Raw genomic sequence first — 16056 nt, forward strand, 5'->3', positions numbered from 1 at the left:
AATCCTTAATCTCCTTCCACTCTAACCATTATGCTTATCTTTTTACTATCAAATCATTTTATTACCCGTGGAGAATGAGTAATTAGAAAGAAGAATAAAATTTCCTTTATTTTATTTGGTTAAGAGAGTATCCATAATAAGTTTAAGCCTTATATGAACAAAAGTACGAGAGAAATAACTTTTTTTTACTGTTCCATTAATATCTTTGTATTCGATTACTCAAGAAACACCCAGATATAAATATATTATATTAATTATTAATAGAAAATACTTATTTATTAAAAAAATATTGTCTTTCTTCTTACTTTCTATCCAATCAAATATTTGAAAAGTTTTATTTTTATATATTTTTTATATCGAGTAATTTAAAAATCTATTAATTTTCTCATCCTGTTCATTTTACTCAATTTTTTATTATAAATTTTGTCCTTTTTTTAAACTAAACAAAGTTTTTTGGTGAGCTAAAAACTAAACAAAGTATAGGCGAATATCTCAAACCTCGGACATATTCGACCAAAACTTAAAGAGTTAGGATTGGAAATCAGTAATGCAGCCTACCATGATAGACTTAATTATTACGAAAACCAACTACTAGATACTAACTATATATAATTAATCCGTAAAAAAAAAAACTATATATAGTTAAAAGATCCTTACCGAACCCTGGGTTTAATATACCTTGTGACAAACGCTTATTAGACATCCGAATTCCATATACATTAAACTGTATAAAAAATTGAATTCATGCCCTTAACTTTTTACATGCTATTGTAGTGCGTAATAAAATCAGATTGTAAGCATGTACTATTGTTCAAGCTGAGCTCTGGACTTTGCTTCATGGTATTCGGTTGCCTCTTTCAAAAGGTTTCTCCAATTTGAGGGAGAGCAATGTTTTGCCTAAGCATGCTCAATCGCTGGACATAGGCTTTTGTCTTTGTCTAATGCTAGTGGGATTGTTTTTGTTTGGTATAGTAGTTGTTTCGGCCTCCTGTAAAACAATGAAATCAATTATAATTAGATGCTGAAAACTTAAAATTTCATTTATAGAGGTAATGTGATGTGTGTAATTAAATGAGCCCTTTGCTTATTATTGATTTGTTGTTTGACTAGACTCAACACCTATTACTTCACTAAAATCACCTGTTTTTTACTGCACTAAAATCAAATACTTATTGATGTAATTATATATTTTTTATTGAAAAATATTAATTGTTACTCAAATCTTATATCTCCACCCTAAATGAGTCATTAATGCCATTAATTTATTAGTTTTTATTAATAGAAAATATCAAATTGTGACTTTTTTTTATTTCTTAACCATTCACTCAATTTTTATATATCCATTGATGTGATCATATTAATAATTATAATTTTTTTTATAGAATTTCAATAATTTAGACTTTAATTAAAATATATTAATAGTGCAAAAATTATTTAGACAATCATTCAATCATGATTTTTCATATAATTAAAAAAATATTAACTTTTTTATAATTATTTTAAAAATACATATTAAATGATTTTTATGTAATTGGTAGTATACAATATTTATGAAAATTAAACTCTTATAATAATTATCTAAATTGTATATGTATAATAAATCATAAATATAAATTTTTTCCTTAATAATTTTTTTTATACGTACTAAAATCAAACTCTCAAACTTTCATTAATATGTCGTGAACCTTTAAAAAAAACGAAATTAAAGTGAGTGATAATTACATGACATGTGGGTAAAAAAAGTTTGGAATAATTTATTATTTAATTATAATTTATTTATAAATGAGTTTTTAAAAATACGCATAAACCATGGCTAAAGAATAGTTACGTTTATGTGCATTGATTTAAAATTAAACTTAATCATATTTTTAGTTTCTAAAATGTGAGATGAATACAGTTTTGTTTCTCTAAATTTAAAAAAAAGAGAGATTATATTTAGTTTCTTGAATTTTAAAAAATATAATTTTAATCTCTCAAATTTATTGTTCAGGGACTAAAAATAGTTTAGGAATTAAAAATATACTTTTTCAAATTTAAGCGTCAATCCTTTACATTAAATTAGTATTGATAGGGTCTTTAACATAATTTTATAAAAAATAATAAAATTATCATAAAGGGTCATTTTTCTCATTTTTTTTCTTCCTAATTCTTGTTCGATAAAAACGTGAAGATATACGGGCAAAACGTGAGGCACAACCGCCTGCCTACTGACCCACGCGCCAGGCTTTTCTTGAACTCACACGCCTCACCGAACTCACACGTGCGGGCTGCTCACTTCATCCTCCTTCACCTGTTTGTCTTAGTGGTCCCAGGTTCGTTTACAATAATAAAACGTAAATAAATAATAAATAGCTAATGGAGAAAAAAATAATAATACTACTAAAAAAGTAAACCAAAAACATAAATAAATAAGGTGTTATAAAAGAAAAGTAAAAAAAAAAAAATCCAGAATTCAGTTTTAAATAAGATTTTGAATTTGACTTAATTAATGAATCATGGAATTTGATTTAGAAAATCTAGAGAGCTAGAGAATTTTTTTGAGGAAGCTACATTAAGAAAGAGAGAGAGAGAGAGACCGAGAGTTTAAGCCAGCTGGGTTAGATAGATGGATTTTGATTCTGATGAAAAAATAAAAAAATAAAAGTCCATTTCTGAAATTTTACTTTTTTTTTTTTCAGATCACACTCACAGAAAAGAAAAATGAAAATGAGGAGAGAAGGAACAAAATTTATTATATAATTAACGCTGCAATAAATTTTATTGAATATAAATAAATAATAAATAGGGAGAGTTTGTTGCATGAATTGTGTGTGTGTGAAATTTGCATGCTCTTCATCTCATCTGGGAACCCTTCATTTTGAATCTCCATTTTATGGATCGTCACAGACAGATACTCTAAACTCTTGTATTTCCAAGACGCAGATTGATTTCACGACGTCGTACCGGCGGCCACTTCGCTCTCTCTTCTTTCTCATCGGAATTTGCCTAACGCAAGGTAAGCCTGTGGAATGCAACCACCATGGTTTTCACCTGAATTTTTCGTACCAGTTAGGGTTTTTTATTTGATTATTCTAATTTCCCTTCAATTCCCTTAAAATCGATTTTCGCTCTTTCTTAATTTTTGCTTTGTTTGAAACTGTTCTGGCTGTGTTGAGTTGAATTTATTGGAACAGTTGAACAGTTGGGTACTTGTTGGTTCTGACAGGGGGAAGCTATAATTCAGTGTGTGGTTGGATTAGGGTTTGATTTTGTCTTTGGAAAGGGTTTTGGGACTTGAAGGAATTTTTTTTTGGGGGTGGGGGGGACCTTTTAGCGCACTTCAATTAGGATTTGCAAAATTGCATTCTCTGTTAGATTCTTGGTTGAGAGAAGTATTTCACGGAGTGGTACCTGCTTAGAACCTTTTTTTTTTTTCCTGAAAAAGTTGGGGCAATGTTTGCTTATGTGATTTGGATGTAAATTCTTCATGACATTGAGAAGTTTCCAGATTCTAGAACCTCAGGCATGAGTCATCAATCATCATCATAATATTCACGAGAACATGCTGAGATAACAGGGTAATTCACAGGCTGTTCCTTTTCTTCTTTTACTGCAATCCGTTTATTATTTTGTCACTGTTAAAAAGCTGCCTCATTTGAGTAATATTATTACCTATTAAACTAGAATGGTTGGAAGATCAAATATGATTAACATTATGCCTGACAAGTTGCCATAAGATAATTTTCTTAGCGTTTTACTCTGCAAAAGCTGTAGGAGTGAGAGATTGAAGGTGCTGTCATGTTTGAACAGAATTGTATGCATATAATCTGAATGCATCACGTGTGTGCATTGGCTTTAGTATATATTTTTGGTTTATTGTTTTCTTATTTGCTATTGTCCTTATTGAGGACCGGCTGATTGAATTGAAATTCTATGGTGGCAAAACTATATTTCTGGATTTAGTTATGGTCTTCATCTTTCTTATGTTTAAAGAAGAGTTCATTAATAGATAAGTACAGCTATTGAGAATTAGGATTCCCCCTTAAGCAGTCATTTCAAGAAAAAAATAATGTAAGTCATTAGCTCAAGAGAGTGCTCCATTCTCAGCATGTATGACAAGGAAGTATCCTAAAGAATTTATTAGCTAAAATCCACAAGCCTAACAAGGAATCCTATTTAGATGTAAGAGTAAGAAACTCTGGCTATAAGTTATGGGATGATTGACATCGCAGTATATTCAAATACACTCCTTTTAAGGACCCAAAACATCATACGTGCTCAGAGAAAATGTTGCGACTTTGCAACATATCCGAGTAAATCCATGACTTGCACGATGTCCTCACATTTGAGAAAAAAGATGAACACTAGTCACTGAACTTCAAAATATGTTTCACAAATATGATAAGATAAATCCTGATGCAGCTTCTGTGCTTGTGAATCATGATAAATCATTCGTGTTAATCCTATGCCGTAACATAGTGAAACTTTGTCACTGGAGGGTATCCTCAACCCTGTGAAAAGCATTAGTTAGAGTCTGAGTCAAAATTTTCATCTTTCTTTTTTGTTTTGATTATTTTTCAGCTGAATCTGAAAAAAGTTTGTCAAACAATCTAGGATTCAGAACACTGATATGAGACTTGAATCGGGAACTTGCAATGTGTGCTCAGCTCCTTGTTCATCTTGCATGCATCTTAACCATGCTCTCATGGGGTCAAAGGCTGAAGAGTTTTCTGATGAAAACTGTCGCATAGGAGAGGCCAATTCTATGGATGAGGATAATGCATGTTCTCTTAGGAGCAGAGCTTGTGAAAGCTCACAGCACACTGTCAGTGAAACAAGTAATATGCAGAGTGTTAATTCAAGTCATGATGCTCTGTCTGAAAATGCCGACAGTAGACAAATCATACCGAATAAGTATCAGGATTCCAAGCATTTAGAAGGTCATGATGACAACACTTCTTGCATCAGTAGAGCCAGTGATGCTAATTTAGTGAACGATAGCCATCAAAGGAATGAAGAGAGAATAATAATGCATGTGGAAAGGGATTCATGTTCTCATGTCCCAGAAAAGTTGTCAGAATGCTTCATTGAGAATTCTAGTTCATCATTGACCAAAGAGAGGGAACCTGTTGTTTCTGGCAAGAAATATATTGCTGTTAAGGATGGCCTTATTGAGAGTACTTCCAAGATTTCACTAAAAGTATGTCCCAAGTCAGAAGCAGATACTGATGTCTGTGATGCTAACAATGAAGATCCTAAATGTGCAGTTCAAGATGGACAGTGTGAGAAAGCTGAAGAGCTGGTTAAATCACCTGGCAAGCAGGAACCTCAATCTGAAGACGAGAGTGATGAATCAGATGTTGTGGAACATGATGTGAGTATCTTTCCTTTTCTCTGTTATTTTTTTTTTTTACTGAAACTAAATTTGATTGAGATGAAAATGAGAGGTGACTGGTGAGTTCTGTTTCTGATTTCATTGACTGGAAAATAGGTAAAGGTGTGTGACATCTGTGGAGATGCTGGTCGTGAGGATCTACTTGCCATATGTAGTAGGTGCAGTGATGGTGCAGAGCACACGTAAGCATAAGAAAGTTTGACCTTATTTTTATTTTCTATTATATTGTTGCAAATTCCTTTCTCTAAAGTTCAAAATGAATTTTACCATTATTATGTCTTTGAATTAGCTACTGCATGCGAGAAATGCTCGAGAAAGTCCCTGAAGGGGATTGGTTATGTGAAGAATGCAAAGATGCAGAGGAGAATGAAAAAAAAAGACTGGGTAAGAGTGAAGTTGTATATCATATTACAAAAAAAGGCATTATGGGGTCTGACATTTTACACTCTTTGTGCTTCTGCGAACTGAATTTGCATGCTTTGATGTTGAGTAAACATCCAAGCACCCATTTCTATATCTATGGCTGTATGCTGACATTTATGGAATTAAATTCTGTGGTTCAGATGTTGATGACAAAAAAATGGTTGAAGTTAGTTCAACCTCACAAGTTTCTGGCAAAAGACTCTCTGATAACATTGAAGTAGCTCCAGCAGCAAAAAGACAAGCTCTTGAATCAAGTACAGGATCACCAAAGACATCAAGTCCCAAGAGATTAGCTCCAGTGTCCCGAGAATCTTCATTTAAGAGCTTAGATAAATCAAAAGTGAAGCCTGGTCTTCTGATGCCTATTCGAAACCACTCTGGTTGTTATGACACAGAGATTGCTCGCTCTCCTTCCATTGGTTCCCGGGGTCAAAATCCAAAAGGTATGGATTTATTTTTCATCTGTTGTGCTTCACTGCAACTTTCTATATTTTCTGTGGGTCTTAAGGTCTTTTGAGCAACTGGGTTCCATAATGATATTGTATCATGTATCCTAGGGTTTTATTTATTCCAAATTCAATTTTTGTTCTTATGGATAGGTATGCTGTTGAAGTCTAATTCATTCAACAACTTAAATTCCAAGCCAAGAGTCAAACTTGTTGATGAAGTTGTTCCCCAAAAACAAAAAGGGGGTAATGAACATACTTCAAAGAACATGGAGATGCCTGCTCGGGTGACTGGAAAATCAACATTATTCAAATCCTCAAGTTTGGGGCGATCAAATGCAACTGAATCAAAAGTGAAAATGCTTTCGCCAAAGTCTGCAACTACTCAGGATTTGAAAGGATCTAGACATCTAAAAGAATCAGGTGCATTTGACAGGAAATTTCCATCTAGGATTGATCGTCCTGTGGCTAGTTCAGTTGTTTCATCTCCTAAGGGTGATCAAAAGCTTACACCTCATGCTGAAAGCAACAAAGCTTCAGCAATGAACAACAATCGAGAATTGAAGGTTAACCAGGATGGAAAATCAAGTGCATTATCAAGGTCAATGAGTAATATAAGCCGGAAAAGTTTGGAGCCTCAAGTTAGTTCAGGTGCGATCTCAATTAGAAACATATTATTCCTGCTTACCTTTTATTTTCTTTTGGGGAGGGGGATGGGGGAGGGTTAATTTGCTGCACTTGATACTTTAGTTTCGGTTTCATAAAGCCATCATCTATGTTATTTGCCCTTGTTTTAGTTTCAGCTGGGGCATCATTCTTTCACCAGTAGATTTTGTGTTTCAAACTATGCTATCTTCAACTTCAAGTACTGTTTCTTATTTAATTTTTCTTTGAAATTTACAGAGAGAACATCAACCCGTGTTGATGAAACTCAACAGGATGTGCTGCCTCGATCACGAGAGACAGCAAATCAGGTTGAGAAAAGCAGAAATAGTTCTAGTGATCGTGGAAGGCCAGCTGTTCCGACTTCAAAAAACCAATTCTGCCAAAAATGTAAGGAATTCGGCCATGCTTTGGAATGTTGTACAGCTGTTTCTACACAGGAATCTGGTGCTGAAATATCTGTCACTGCCTCGAGTAGTTCAAAAGAGGAGATGCATAAAGACAATACATTGAAAGCTGCAATCCAGGCTGCTTTACTTAGAAGGCCTGAAATTTACAAGAAGAAAGAAGTATCTAATCAAACTGACGAGGTTTCTACCGCAGGCACAGAGTTGAATTGCGAAGTGACTTCAAGAGACCAAGTTTTGGTTTCCAGCACACTGAAGAATAGCATATCTGCTGATGAAACCCAAGAACGAGAAATCCTTGAGAATTCTACCTCAGATTCTTCCAAATGTTCATCTGCCAATGGTTTGAAGCAACTTAACTCTTGTCCAACTGACTTCCGGTCCCAACCAGGAAAGTCAGATTCCATTGGTCTTGCAACTGGAAAGCCTGTAGTGAGAGACTTGTCTAATAAAGCTTTGACAATGTCAAGTGTTCCTTTGAAGATGTTGGCCTTTCCTGAATATGAATACACCTGGCAGTATGAAACATTTTGTTTTGGATTGCTCTTGCTGCTTTAATTGTCATGCTTTGCAATAAAGTGTGTTGTACATGAGCTTTGTTGTTTGCTTGCAGGGGTGTCTTTGAAGTGCATAGAAATGGAAAGCCTCCTGATATATATACTGGACTTCAGGCACATCTATCCTCTTGTGCTTCTCCTAAGGTTCTTGGGGTAGTGAACAAGTTTCTACCCAAAGTTTCCCTCAGTGAAATTTCTCGCTTGAGCATGTGGCCTTCACAATTTCATCATGGTGGTGTTAGTGATGATAATATTGCTCTTTACTTCTTTGCCAGGGATGTTGAAAGGCAAGCAGATGGATATTATTCTTATATTGACAGTAGACCATGAAATGCAAAAAATTCATTTTTCTTTGTTGTAAGAATTAACCTTTTAGTTATGTTCTGTCACAGTTATGAGAGACACTACAAGGGTCTATTGGATCACATGATTAGAAATGATTTAGCACTTAAAGGAGATTTTGATGGTGTCGAGCTGCTGATATTCCCTTCCAACCAGCTTCCTGAAAATTCACAGCGTAAGGAATTATTCCATACTTTTGTCAAACAATCTAACATTGTAAGCAACTTGTGGAAAATACTTGTGCGGTTGGGGTTTGTGCCTTGATTAGTGTTCATGGACTGCTGAAATTATTTCATGTGCAATTTTGAAATGTCTTGGGGAAAGATTGTTTCAGAATTTTCTACAAAGAGGAACATTCTTCTGTTCTTGAGTGCACCTTATGTGTATTTTTTTTTTTTGGTAAATTATTGCTTGTCATTTGCCTGAGTGGTGATCCCATTTATTTAGGATTCAATGTTGCTTTATATGATATCAGAATCCTGAATAAGATTAGTATCAATAAAATGCATTAGGTTGCAAAAAATAAGAATGTTCTTATATTGAATTTGGACTACGTCAAAAGCAATAATTTGACCGTGCTTTCAGTAGGCATTAGTGTGTCACTATTTCTAAATTTCGGTCAATCTTTGGTTCCCCTTTTGATCATTAGTGGGTGTTAGATATAAATCATTCTTGAGCTTTTTTCTAATAACTTGAGTTTTTGGGAGAGTTGGTCCTCACTTGGTATTAGATCCTTCCATCTTGTCTCTTAGTTGCTAATAGGAAGTAGGGGTGGTGACTCTAGCATTGTTGTTTTTGCCAATGACTTCTCAAAGAATAATTTTCTTAAATTCACTTTTTAACACGTTTAGACTGCTAATGATCCTATTTTTTGGCAGGCTGGAATATGTTGTTTTTCTTATGGGGCGTATTTAGGGGGAGGAGGATCAATCATTCAGATTCTGCAAAAAAGATTAGTATTCCCAGTTTGAATGTAATGCCAGTTGAGGAGAAATCCTCAACTGCTGTTTTGACTATGCCTGAAACACATTGTTCGCCACAGTGCAAGGATGAAGAATCAAGTGATTGTGATAAAGCATGCAATGCACTTCTCCCATCCACTTCCATAGACCAACATCAGACTACTGGAAGTAGGAATGTTGATGTCAATGACCAGACACATTTGGGTTCACAAGTAAGCTTAGAGAAGCTAGATAGTAGGATTGACTCAAAATCTACATCAAGGGTTCCAACAAGCAGTACTCTGTTATGTCAAGAAATGAACTCCACTGGTTCATCCCTGGTAATGTTTTTATCCTTAAATACATAAAATTTGATAGACCAAAAAGTTTTTTCTTTTTCAATGGATAAAAATCTATTTTCATGCATATGTGATGTCAACATTATGATCTGGTCATGTTCTCTCATACTAAGTAAGTTTGAAGCAATGCTGTTTATGGCCTATGGAAGCAAGCCAAAAAAAACACCATAAAAAATATAGCACATGGTGTTGTGTCTTATGGCAAAAGCATGGCAGCAGTGATAAGAATATAATATATTTCTGTATGTGTGTGTCGGATGAAATCCCTTGAGTGAATTCCCTTTTATGTGTCTAACATCTTGTTGGTTGTAAGCTATGCTGTGAACTGAACCTAACCTACCTTGAGATCATTATTTAAAAACCCATTTTGTGAAGAGTAGTTGTTATCTTTAATGCCAATCATCTCAGTTTGTTGAAAGATGTTCTTTCTTTATGCAGAAAGTTAGTGTACTTGAACAAGAACAGTGCAGAGAGTCTAAACCTCCTGAAGCAATGGGAAGGAGTGCAACTAGTAGGATTGTGGAAACAAAAACTGATTCTGATATTTCTGTCAAGCAAGAGAACACTGTGTCTTTGTTTCCTTCTGAAAAAGGTGCTGCAAGCAATATTGATAAAGATAAAATTTCAGAGAAAATGAACAGTGATGAAGACCAGCAGAGGCCTAAGAAGAAACAAGAAGAGGATTGTCCGTATATTGATTTGGAGGCAAATATTGAAAATCAAGAAACAGTTGCTGCAAGCAATTTTAGTAGGGATCAAAATTCAGTAACAATTGTTGTTGATGAAGATCAGCAAAGGCCCAAGAGGAAACAGAAAGATGATCATTATATTGACTTGGAGGCAACACTTGAAGATCAAGAAACAGGTGCTGTAACCAATATATGTGAGGATAAAACTTCAGAAAAAATGGACGTTGAGGAAGATTGGCAATGGCTTAAGAGGAAACAGAAAGCTGATCACTATATTGACTTGGAGGCAACTTTTCATGAAGACCCAAGTGAAGAAGGGATCAACTGCGCGCTACCTTATGATAAAGTTCAGCATGTAGATCTTTCTGACACAATTATGCAGGGTTCTGGTATCAGTTGTCAGAAAATACCTTGGAATGAGGGAAATGCCAAGTTAGAAGACAGAGAAAGTTCTGGCAAGAAGCTAAAGACAATTTTCGGTGGGATTTATGGTTCTGGAGGTAGAGACTCTTTTAATGACAGTTTTACATCTCTTGGAAATGATCTTGGCTCCTGTTCTTCAGTTGAGGACAAAGGATGTGAGGAAGCTTGTGATGAGAAAATCATCCAGGAGGACTTGGGAACCCTGGAAAGAACCTTCTTTCCAGTTGGCACACTGAATATTACCAACTCACTATCAGTGATGGATAGTATGTCAACCAAAGGGGTTGGTGAGTATGATGAAGGATTTCAAGATGGGATTCCCAATCTAGAGCTTGCCTTAGGGGGAAAAACAAAACCACCACCAGCTGCGCCTAAGGGTATGCTGCCTTTCTTAGTTGGGGCAGTAGACAGGCAAAATAACCACCCTGATAACTTGGGAGACAGGCAGGAGGATGAAGGTGTCGCTGCATCTCTTTCCCTCTCTCTGTCCTTTCCATCTCCAAACAAGGAACACACAAACGCTGCAGAGCTTTTGCCTGATGGGCAGCGTGTGAACAACCCGTTTTTCCTTTTTGGGAGAAAATAAATCTGCTGGCTGCTTATGTGTTGCTTCCAATCATGTAAATTATCTTATCTTGTTCCTGATGGCCCAGCCTGTATGATAGATAGATATAATCTTCCAGCCTCTCTCCCTACAGAAAGGAGCCATTGTCCTCAACAAGAGTCAATAAGTTTTTTTTTTAATCCTTTGTTACATACATGTTTTTATGTTAGTTTTTTTTTGTTCAGAATGCATAGTTAACGGCTGTTTGTATATATAGAGAGAATTGAAGCCGGCATAATTTCAGATGTTACAAGGAACTTGCGGGTGACTATTTTTATGGCAGGGTTTCCTCTGTTCCTGGCTCCATTCTGTCTTTTTTTCATCGTTATTCTTGGTAAGCGCTTAATTATTGAACAAGTTCTATACGGAAAATGAAACTCCTGTTGCTGAAAGTGAACTTAATGATTTTGGTGTGTGGTTTGTTCCTCTCGATGATTACGAAGGACTAATCTGAATGACAATGCCAGTGTTGTAATGCTGCTGTTTTGTTTTTCTGCAATGCGATTTGTGGCATACTGGCATATGCATTAAACACCGCGTTGAGTTGAAATTTAAACCACCACCGTTGCAACAAAAGAGGTGGGAATTCTGTAACTCACTCTTTAGCTTCTCTAGCATTTACTTATTTTGACATGTACTGGTTTGAGGAAGTCCCCCATCAATTGATTCTTCTTTGGATGAATAATACCAGTATTCTTGGGTAAAAAAAAAGAACAAAAGAAAAAGAGAGAGAAAGATTATTTACGCTGTAATAATAGTACATGAAAAAGTAAGATCAATTATCATTTTTGTAACAGCAGTAACAATTCAAAAAGTTTTATTGTTCCTAATTGATCTGCCTTTAATTGCTATATTTTTCTGCATGTGTATCCTTTAATATGACTAGGGAAAACGGTAATTGATAAACATCAACCAAATTTTGCATATAGAAATAAAACTAGAAGTAATTCATTTTATGTAGTTAAATAATAATTATGTATTCCCTCGTAAGTCGTGATGAATTTAGTGATAAACAAGCTTAGAATTTACACTTATTTTGCTTAAGAGCAGACTTAAATGAAGTGATGATAAACATGTACTTAATAAGTTTTCTCTCCTCAAAAGAAGGGAAAACTTAAGTTTTAAGGAAATAATCACTTTTTTTGCTCATTTATTTATCTTTCATTTGGTATGAGGTTCACTTGATTTTTCTCATTTTATCAAGGTAAAATGTACATTATATTACTTTAATATTTAGAGAAACTTAATTCTGACTATAAAAAAATACTTTCAATTTATTTAATCTTGATTATATACTCACATAATATTGACAACTTTTTGTATTGATTCTTGTTATTTTACCACTTATTAGAATGAATAGACAATTATAAATATGCTGTTTCAATTGGCTTTATATTAACAAAGAACCCTTTTGCAACCAAATGGCAACCAATGAAATAAAAGAGAAGGAAATAATTAGGTCTCAATTTTTTAAGAACAAAACTTATATTAATCTTGAAGTAGAAAAGGGATATAGTTGTTCATGACTTCCAAGAAAATGCAAGAGAATAATCTTGATCTCCAATAACAATGTTAAAAAGAGTAAAAAAAAAATGTTTTAAGAATCCCTAAATATTTGGTGTGCATCCCAGGAATGGCTTCTGGCCTATAGGTTTCTTCATCTAGTGCCTATCACTTTTCATTGTTTCTTCCTACCTGATTTCATTTTTTTTCAAAGGTTAAGATGTCACTTTCCTACATAGAATAATAAACAAAATTATTATTAAAAAATTCACTTTAATACTTTTTATATCTTGAAAGAAATTATTATCGAAGATTTTCTTTTGTTATTGTTATTTGGTATAAAATATTCATTAGTTTTATAAATAATTAATTTATTAATTTCCCTTAACAAACCGATTGATCACATTTACTATAGTCTCTCAATCATATTTTTTTATTCACAATAATTGAATTTAACACCTTATTAAAGATATCCAAATCTAATTCTACTCTTATCAATAATATTTTGGTAGTAAAAGATATATTTTGTAAATGAAATGAAAATAATAATAATAATAATAAATCAGAAAAAATAATAAAATGATTATTTTTTTCATAATTAAGTTTATATTTATTTTTTTATAATGAGATGAAATTAAATATATTTATTATTCCCCTAAAAAAATTATTATTCATAATCTTCCCAAAACATTAGTTTCATATTTATCAGAACAGTTGAAGAGTAAAATTTTTAGTTTTAGATATCTATCCTGATATGAAAATTCATTTAAGTTGGATTTTTGTTTTTTCATTTGAACAAATGAAATTGCAGATAGATAAATGAACACATAAAATTGTGGTGATGAACAGTGATTATTAGAAAGACAATAATAAAGAAATAAAACCAAGTTGTCTACTCGTAAATCGTTATATCCTATAACAATACCCTTTCTTTCTCTATTTCTTCAGACACACACACACTCTCTCATTTTCTCTCATGGCAACTTGTTTCGCTCCGTTCTCCGTTTCAGGTGAATTTCTCCCTCTCTGTATTAACCCTTTGCCTCCGTAGAATCAACAATTCATTTTATTTTATCTCATTCATTACATTAGTCCCTTGATTTTTAGGGTTTCTTCTGGTTTTGTTAATTTACATTTTATTTATTTATATACCGATGATTAATTCCCATCAGCGAATCTTGGAATGTAATAATACCTAAGATTATTTATTCTTTAATTCAATGTTTTGAATGAATCTTGGGAGTAGTTGGTGGATCTCATGAGTTGTGGTCAACAAAGCGGGTTGGACCTAAGCTCAGTGTTCAAAGGAGATCAAGCCTTGTGATCAAGAGGAACCACACTTCTTCAATTTGTGCAGAATACCGGTATGCCATTTTCACCTCACTTTATTTTTTGCTAGCCAGACTCCTTATTATACCAGATTTTGTCTTTTTTATTTATACATTAAAAGATTAAAATTTTAAGACTTCGTATTTGGTTGTTGTGGTGGCATGGTTGGGAGTATTTTTTTTCTGTGAATCATTAAGTATAGAATTTCAGGAATCTCTATTTTATATGTGGTATGTGCAATTGTGCACAACTTGGTGTTTCTTTTTAATCTCGTATAGCCTTAGCTTATGCTAAATAAATCATAGAAGAATCTTTCAGACCAGTTGGTATGGTAAATTTTGTCAATGAAAGATGACAAGTGAAGAATGGTGATGTTTAATTTTTCTTTCCACTTGTATTGTATGTTCTGATTTCAGTTTTTCATGAATTTTAGAACAAATGGTGAATGGGCGTGTGTAACTGCTTTCTCTGTAATGTAATGAATTAGAAGCAAAAATAGTGGCCACTGATTCATTTCATGATTTTTAGATTATTTGGGTGCTGATTGTCTTTCAAATTCTGTGTCCTTGGAGAAATGGTTGGAATTTGCACGTCACTTGATCTTATTAGTTGCTTGTTTAAGAAGATTATGCAAAGATTTATTGTTCTTTCCATTTACTGTCTCCATTGTATAGTGATAATAGAGGAGGTGGAGGTGGCGATTTTGTTGCTGGCTTTCTTCTGGGTGGTGCAGTTTTTGGAACTCTTGCTTATATCTTTGCTCCCCAGGTGATTCCTTCTTCTTGTAATTTTTAAAATTAAGACTAGCAAATTTAACAGGAAACAATGTATGGTGACTTGATCATACAATTCAAAAAGAAAGGGACAGAAAATTACATTAACTGTTTGGTAGATAACTTCTTTTGGAATTTTTTTTTTTTGCTAAACAAGAAACTGTAGTCATGGCAGGACTTACTAAACAATGGATATGTCATTGTTAACTATATATCACTGCTGTTTCATTACCAAGTGGGACATTTGTTTCATACTCCAATGGCTAAGTTTGCTTCTCCAAGGAGAGAAAAGAATTAATGATTTTTCATTTATATGCTTTATCGATGATGATATCAATGTGCTGTGATGGTGAGTTACAGTCATGAATGTTTGTTTTTATTGACAAACTTGAAAAATGTCTATATATTTTGTCACTACCCATTTTGATGGCTCTTAATATGCTTCTAAGTTTGGATGTTGACTTTTATTTTGTGATGCAGATCAGAAGATCTCTGCTAAACGAAGATGAGTATGGGTTTCGTAAGGCCAAAAGACCAATATATTACGATGAAGGGTTAGAGGTAATTAGGCTTCATTTGGCTTTAGAATTAGATTCAACTTTTCTGTGTCATTGGAATGTGCTGAGCTTCTTACGATTATGTCATACTATTTTTAAAAGCAGAGGACCAGGCAGACCTTGAATGAGAAGATAGGCCAACTAAATTCTGCCATTGATAATGTATCTTCCCGTTTGAGAGGTGGCAACAACGTACCTGCTGCAAAGATAGAAAGTGATCCTGAGGTGGAAGCAACCATGTGAGAAGCATGCAGTTTGATAATGTTTTAAATTGGGGAAATATAATGAATTGAAAATGGAATCTGTTTTTTTTTTTTTTTTTTTTTTTTGCGGTTTGAACTTTGAAGGATAAAAATCTTGCTGGGACTAATATATAGCTTTTTTAAGATTGGACTAAATATTTAAAGCTGTCTAATTTATTTTTTTCCTTTAATAATGGATGATTTTTGTTTCTGTGCATGATGCACTTTGGATTGTGGGGCATATGTAATCATACTATGCGTTACTTGGTTCTTATTTTGATAACTACGCCGCATGGATGAATTTAAAATGAATTTTAATTTTGATAATAAAAATATTTTGATAACAATTACACTATTGTGATAAATTTAAAATGAGTTTTAATTTTGATGATAAATACATTTAAAAATTACTACATATTAACAT

General features: G+C 33.5%; 2 protein-coding genes across 7 annotated transcripts; both read left to right on the plus strand.

Moving 5' to 3' along the window:
• The first annotated feature begins 2753 nt into the window (after nucleotides 1–2753).
• Nucleotides 2754–11534, plus strand: LOC114376599. Of its 6 annotated transcripts, none has more exons than XM_028334779.1 (12): nucleotides 2754–2995; nucleotides 3481–3557; nucleotides 4561–5353; nucleotides 5471–5556; nucleotides 5664–5758; nucleotides 5938–6240; nucleotides 6397–6894; nucleotides 7147–7831; nucleotides 7927–8157; nucleotides 8263–8387; nucleotides 9091–9494; nucleotides 9951–11534. In XM_028334779.1, the coding sequence occupies exons 3-12, from the start codon at nucleotides 4610–4612 to the stop codon at nucleotides 11208–11210; spliced, it is 4431 nt and encodes a 1476-aa protein (XP_028190580.1). In that variant the 5' UTR covers nucleotides 2754–2995; nucleotides 3481–3557; nucleotides 4561–4609; the 3' UTR covers nucleotides 11211–11534. The 6 variants fall into 6 exon arrangements, with proteins under 6 accessions (XP_028190580.1, XP_028190581.1, XP_028190579.1 ...); XM_028334780.1 differs by having other exon boundaries at nucleotides 4594–5353; XM_028334778.1 differs by having other exon boundaries at nucleotides 3488–3557.
• A 2050-nt stretch (nucleotides 11535–13584) lies between these two features.
• LOC114374650 lies at nucleotides 13585–15849 on the plus strand. The gene is made up of 5 exons (XM_028332316.1): nucleotides 13585–13741; nucleotides 13978–14095; nucleotides 14735–14828; nucleotides 15314–15394; nucleotides 15496–15849. The coding sequence occupies exons 1-5, from the start codon at nucleotides 13708–13710 to the stop codon at nucleotides 15631–15633; spliced, it is 465 nt and encodes a 154-aa protein (XP_028188117.1). The 5' UTR covers nucleotides 13585–13707; the 3' UTR covers nucleotides 15634–15849.
• Nucleotides 15850–16056: the final 207 nt, after the last annotated feature.

The sequence above is a fragment of the Glycine soja genome, chromosome 11 (assembly GCF_004193775.1).
Source record: "Glycine soja cultivar W05 chromosome 11, ASM419377v2, whole genome shotgun sequence".
NCBI lineage: Eukaryota > Viridiplantae > Streptophyta > Magnoliopsida > Fabales > Fabaceae > Glycine > Glycine soja.

Excerpts from the sequence above, each read along its gene's own strand:
- LOC114374650 (XM_028332316.1), top strand. The coding sequence starts at position 13,708 with ATGGCAACTTGTTTCGCTCCGTTCTCCGTTTCAG. Across the intron at positions 14,096-14,734 it reads TCAATTTGTGCAGAATACCG|TGATAATAGAGGAGGTGGAG; the intron begins GTATGCCATTTT and ends TCCATTGTATAG. Across the intron at positions 14,829-15,313 it reads CTTATATCTTTGCTCCCCAG|ATCAGAAGATCTCTGCTAAA; the intron begins GTGATTCCTTCT and ends TTTGTGATGCAG.
- LOC114376599 (XM_028334779.1), top strand. The coding sequence starts at position 4,610 with ATGAGACTTGAATCGGGAACTTGCAATGTGTGCTCAGCTCCTTGTTCA. Across the intron at positions 5,557-5,663 it reads AGTGATGGTGCAGAGCACAC|CTACTGCATGCGAGAAATGC; the intron begins GTAAGCATAAGA and ends TCTTTGAATTAG. Across the intron at positions 5,759-5,937 it reads GAATGAAAAAAAAAGACTGG|ATGTTGATGACAAAAAAATG; the intron begins GTAAGAGTGAAG and ends TCTGTGGTTCAG.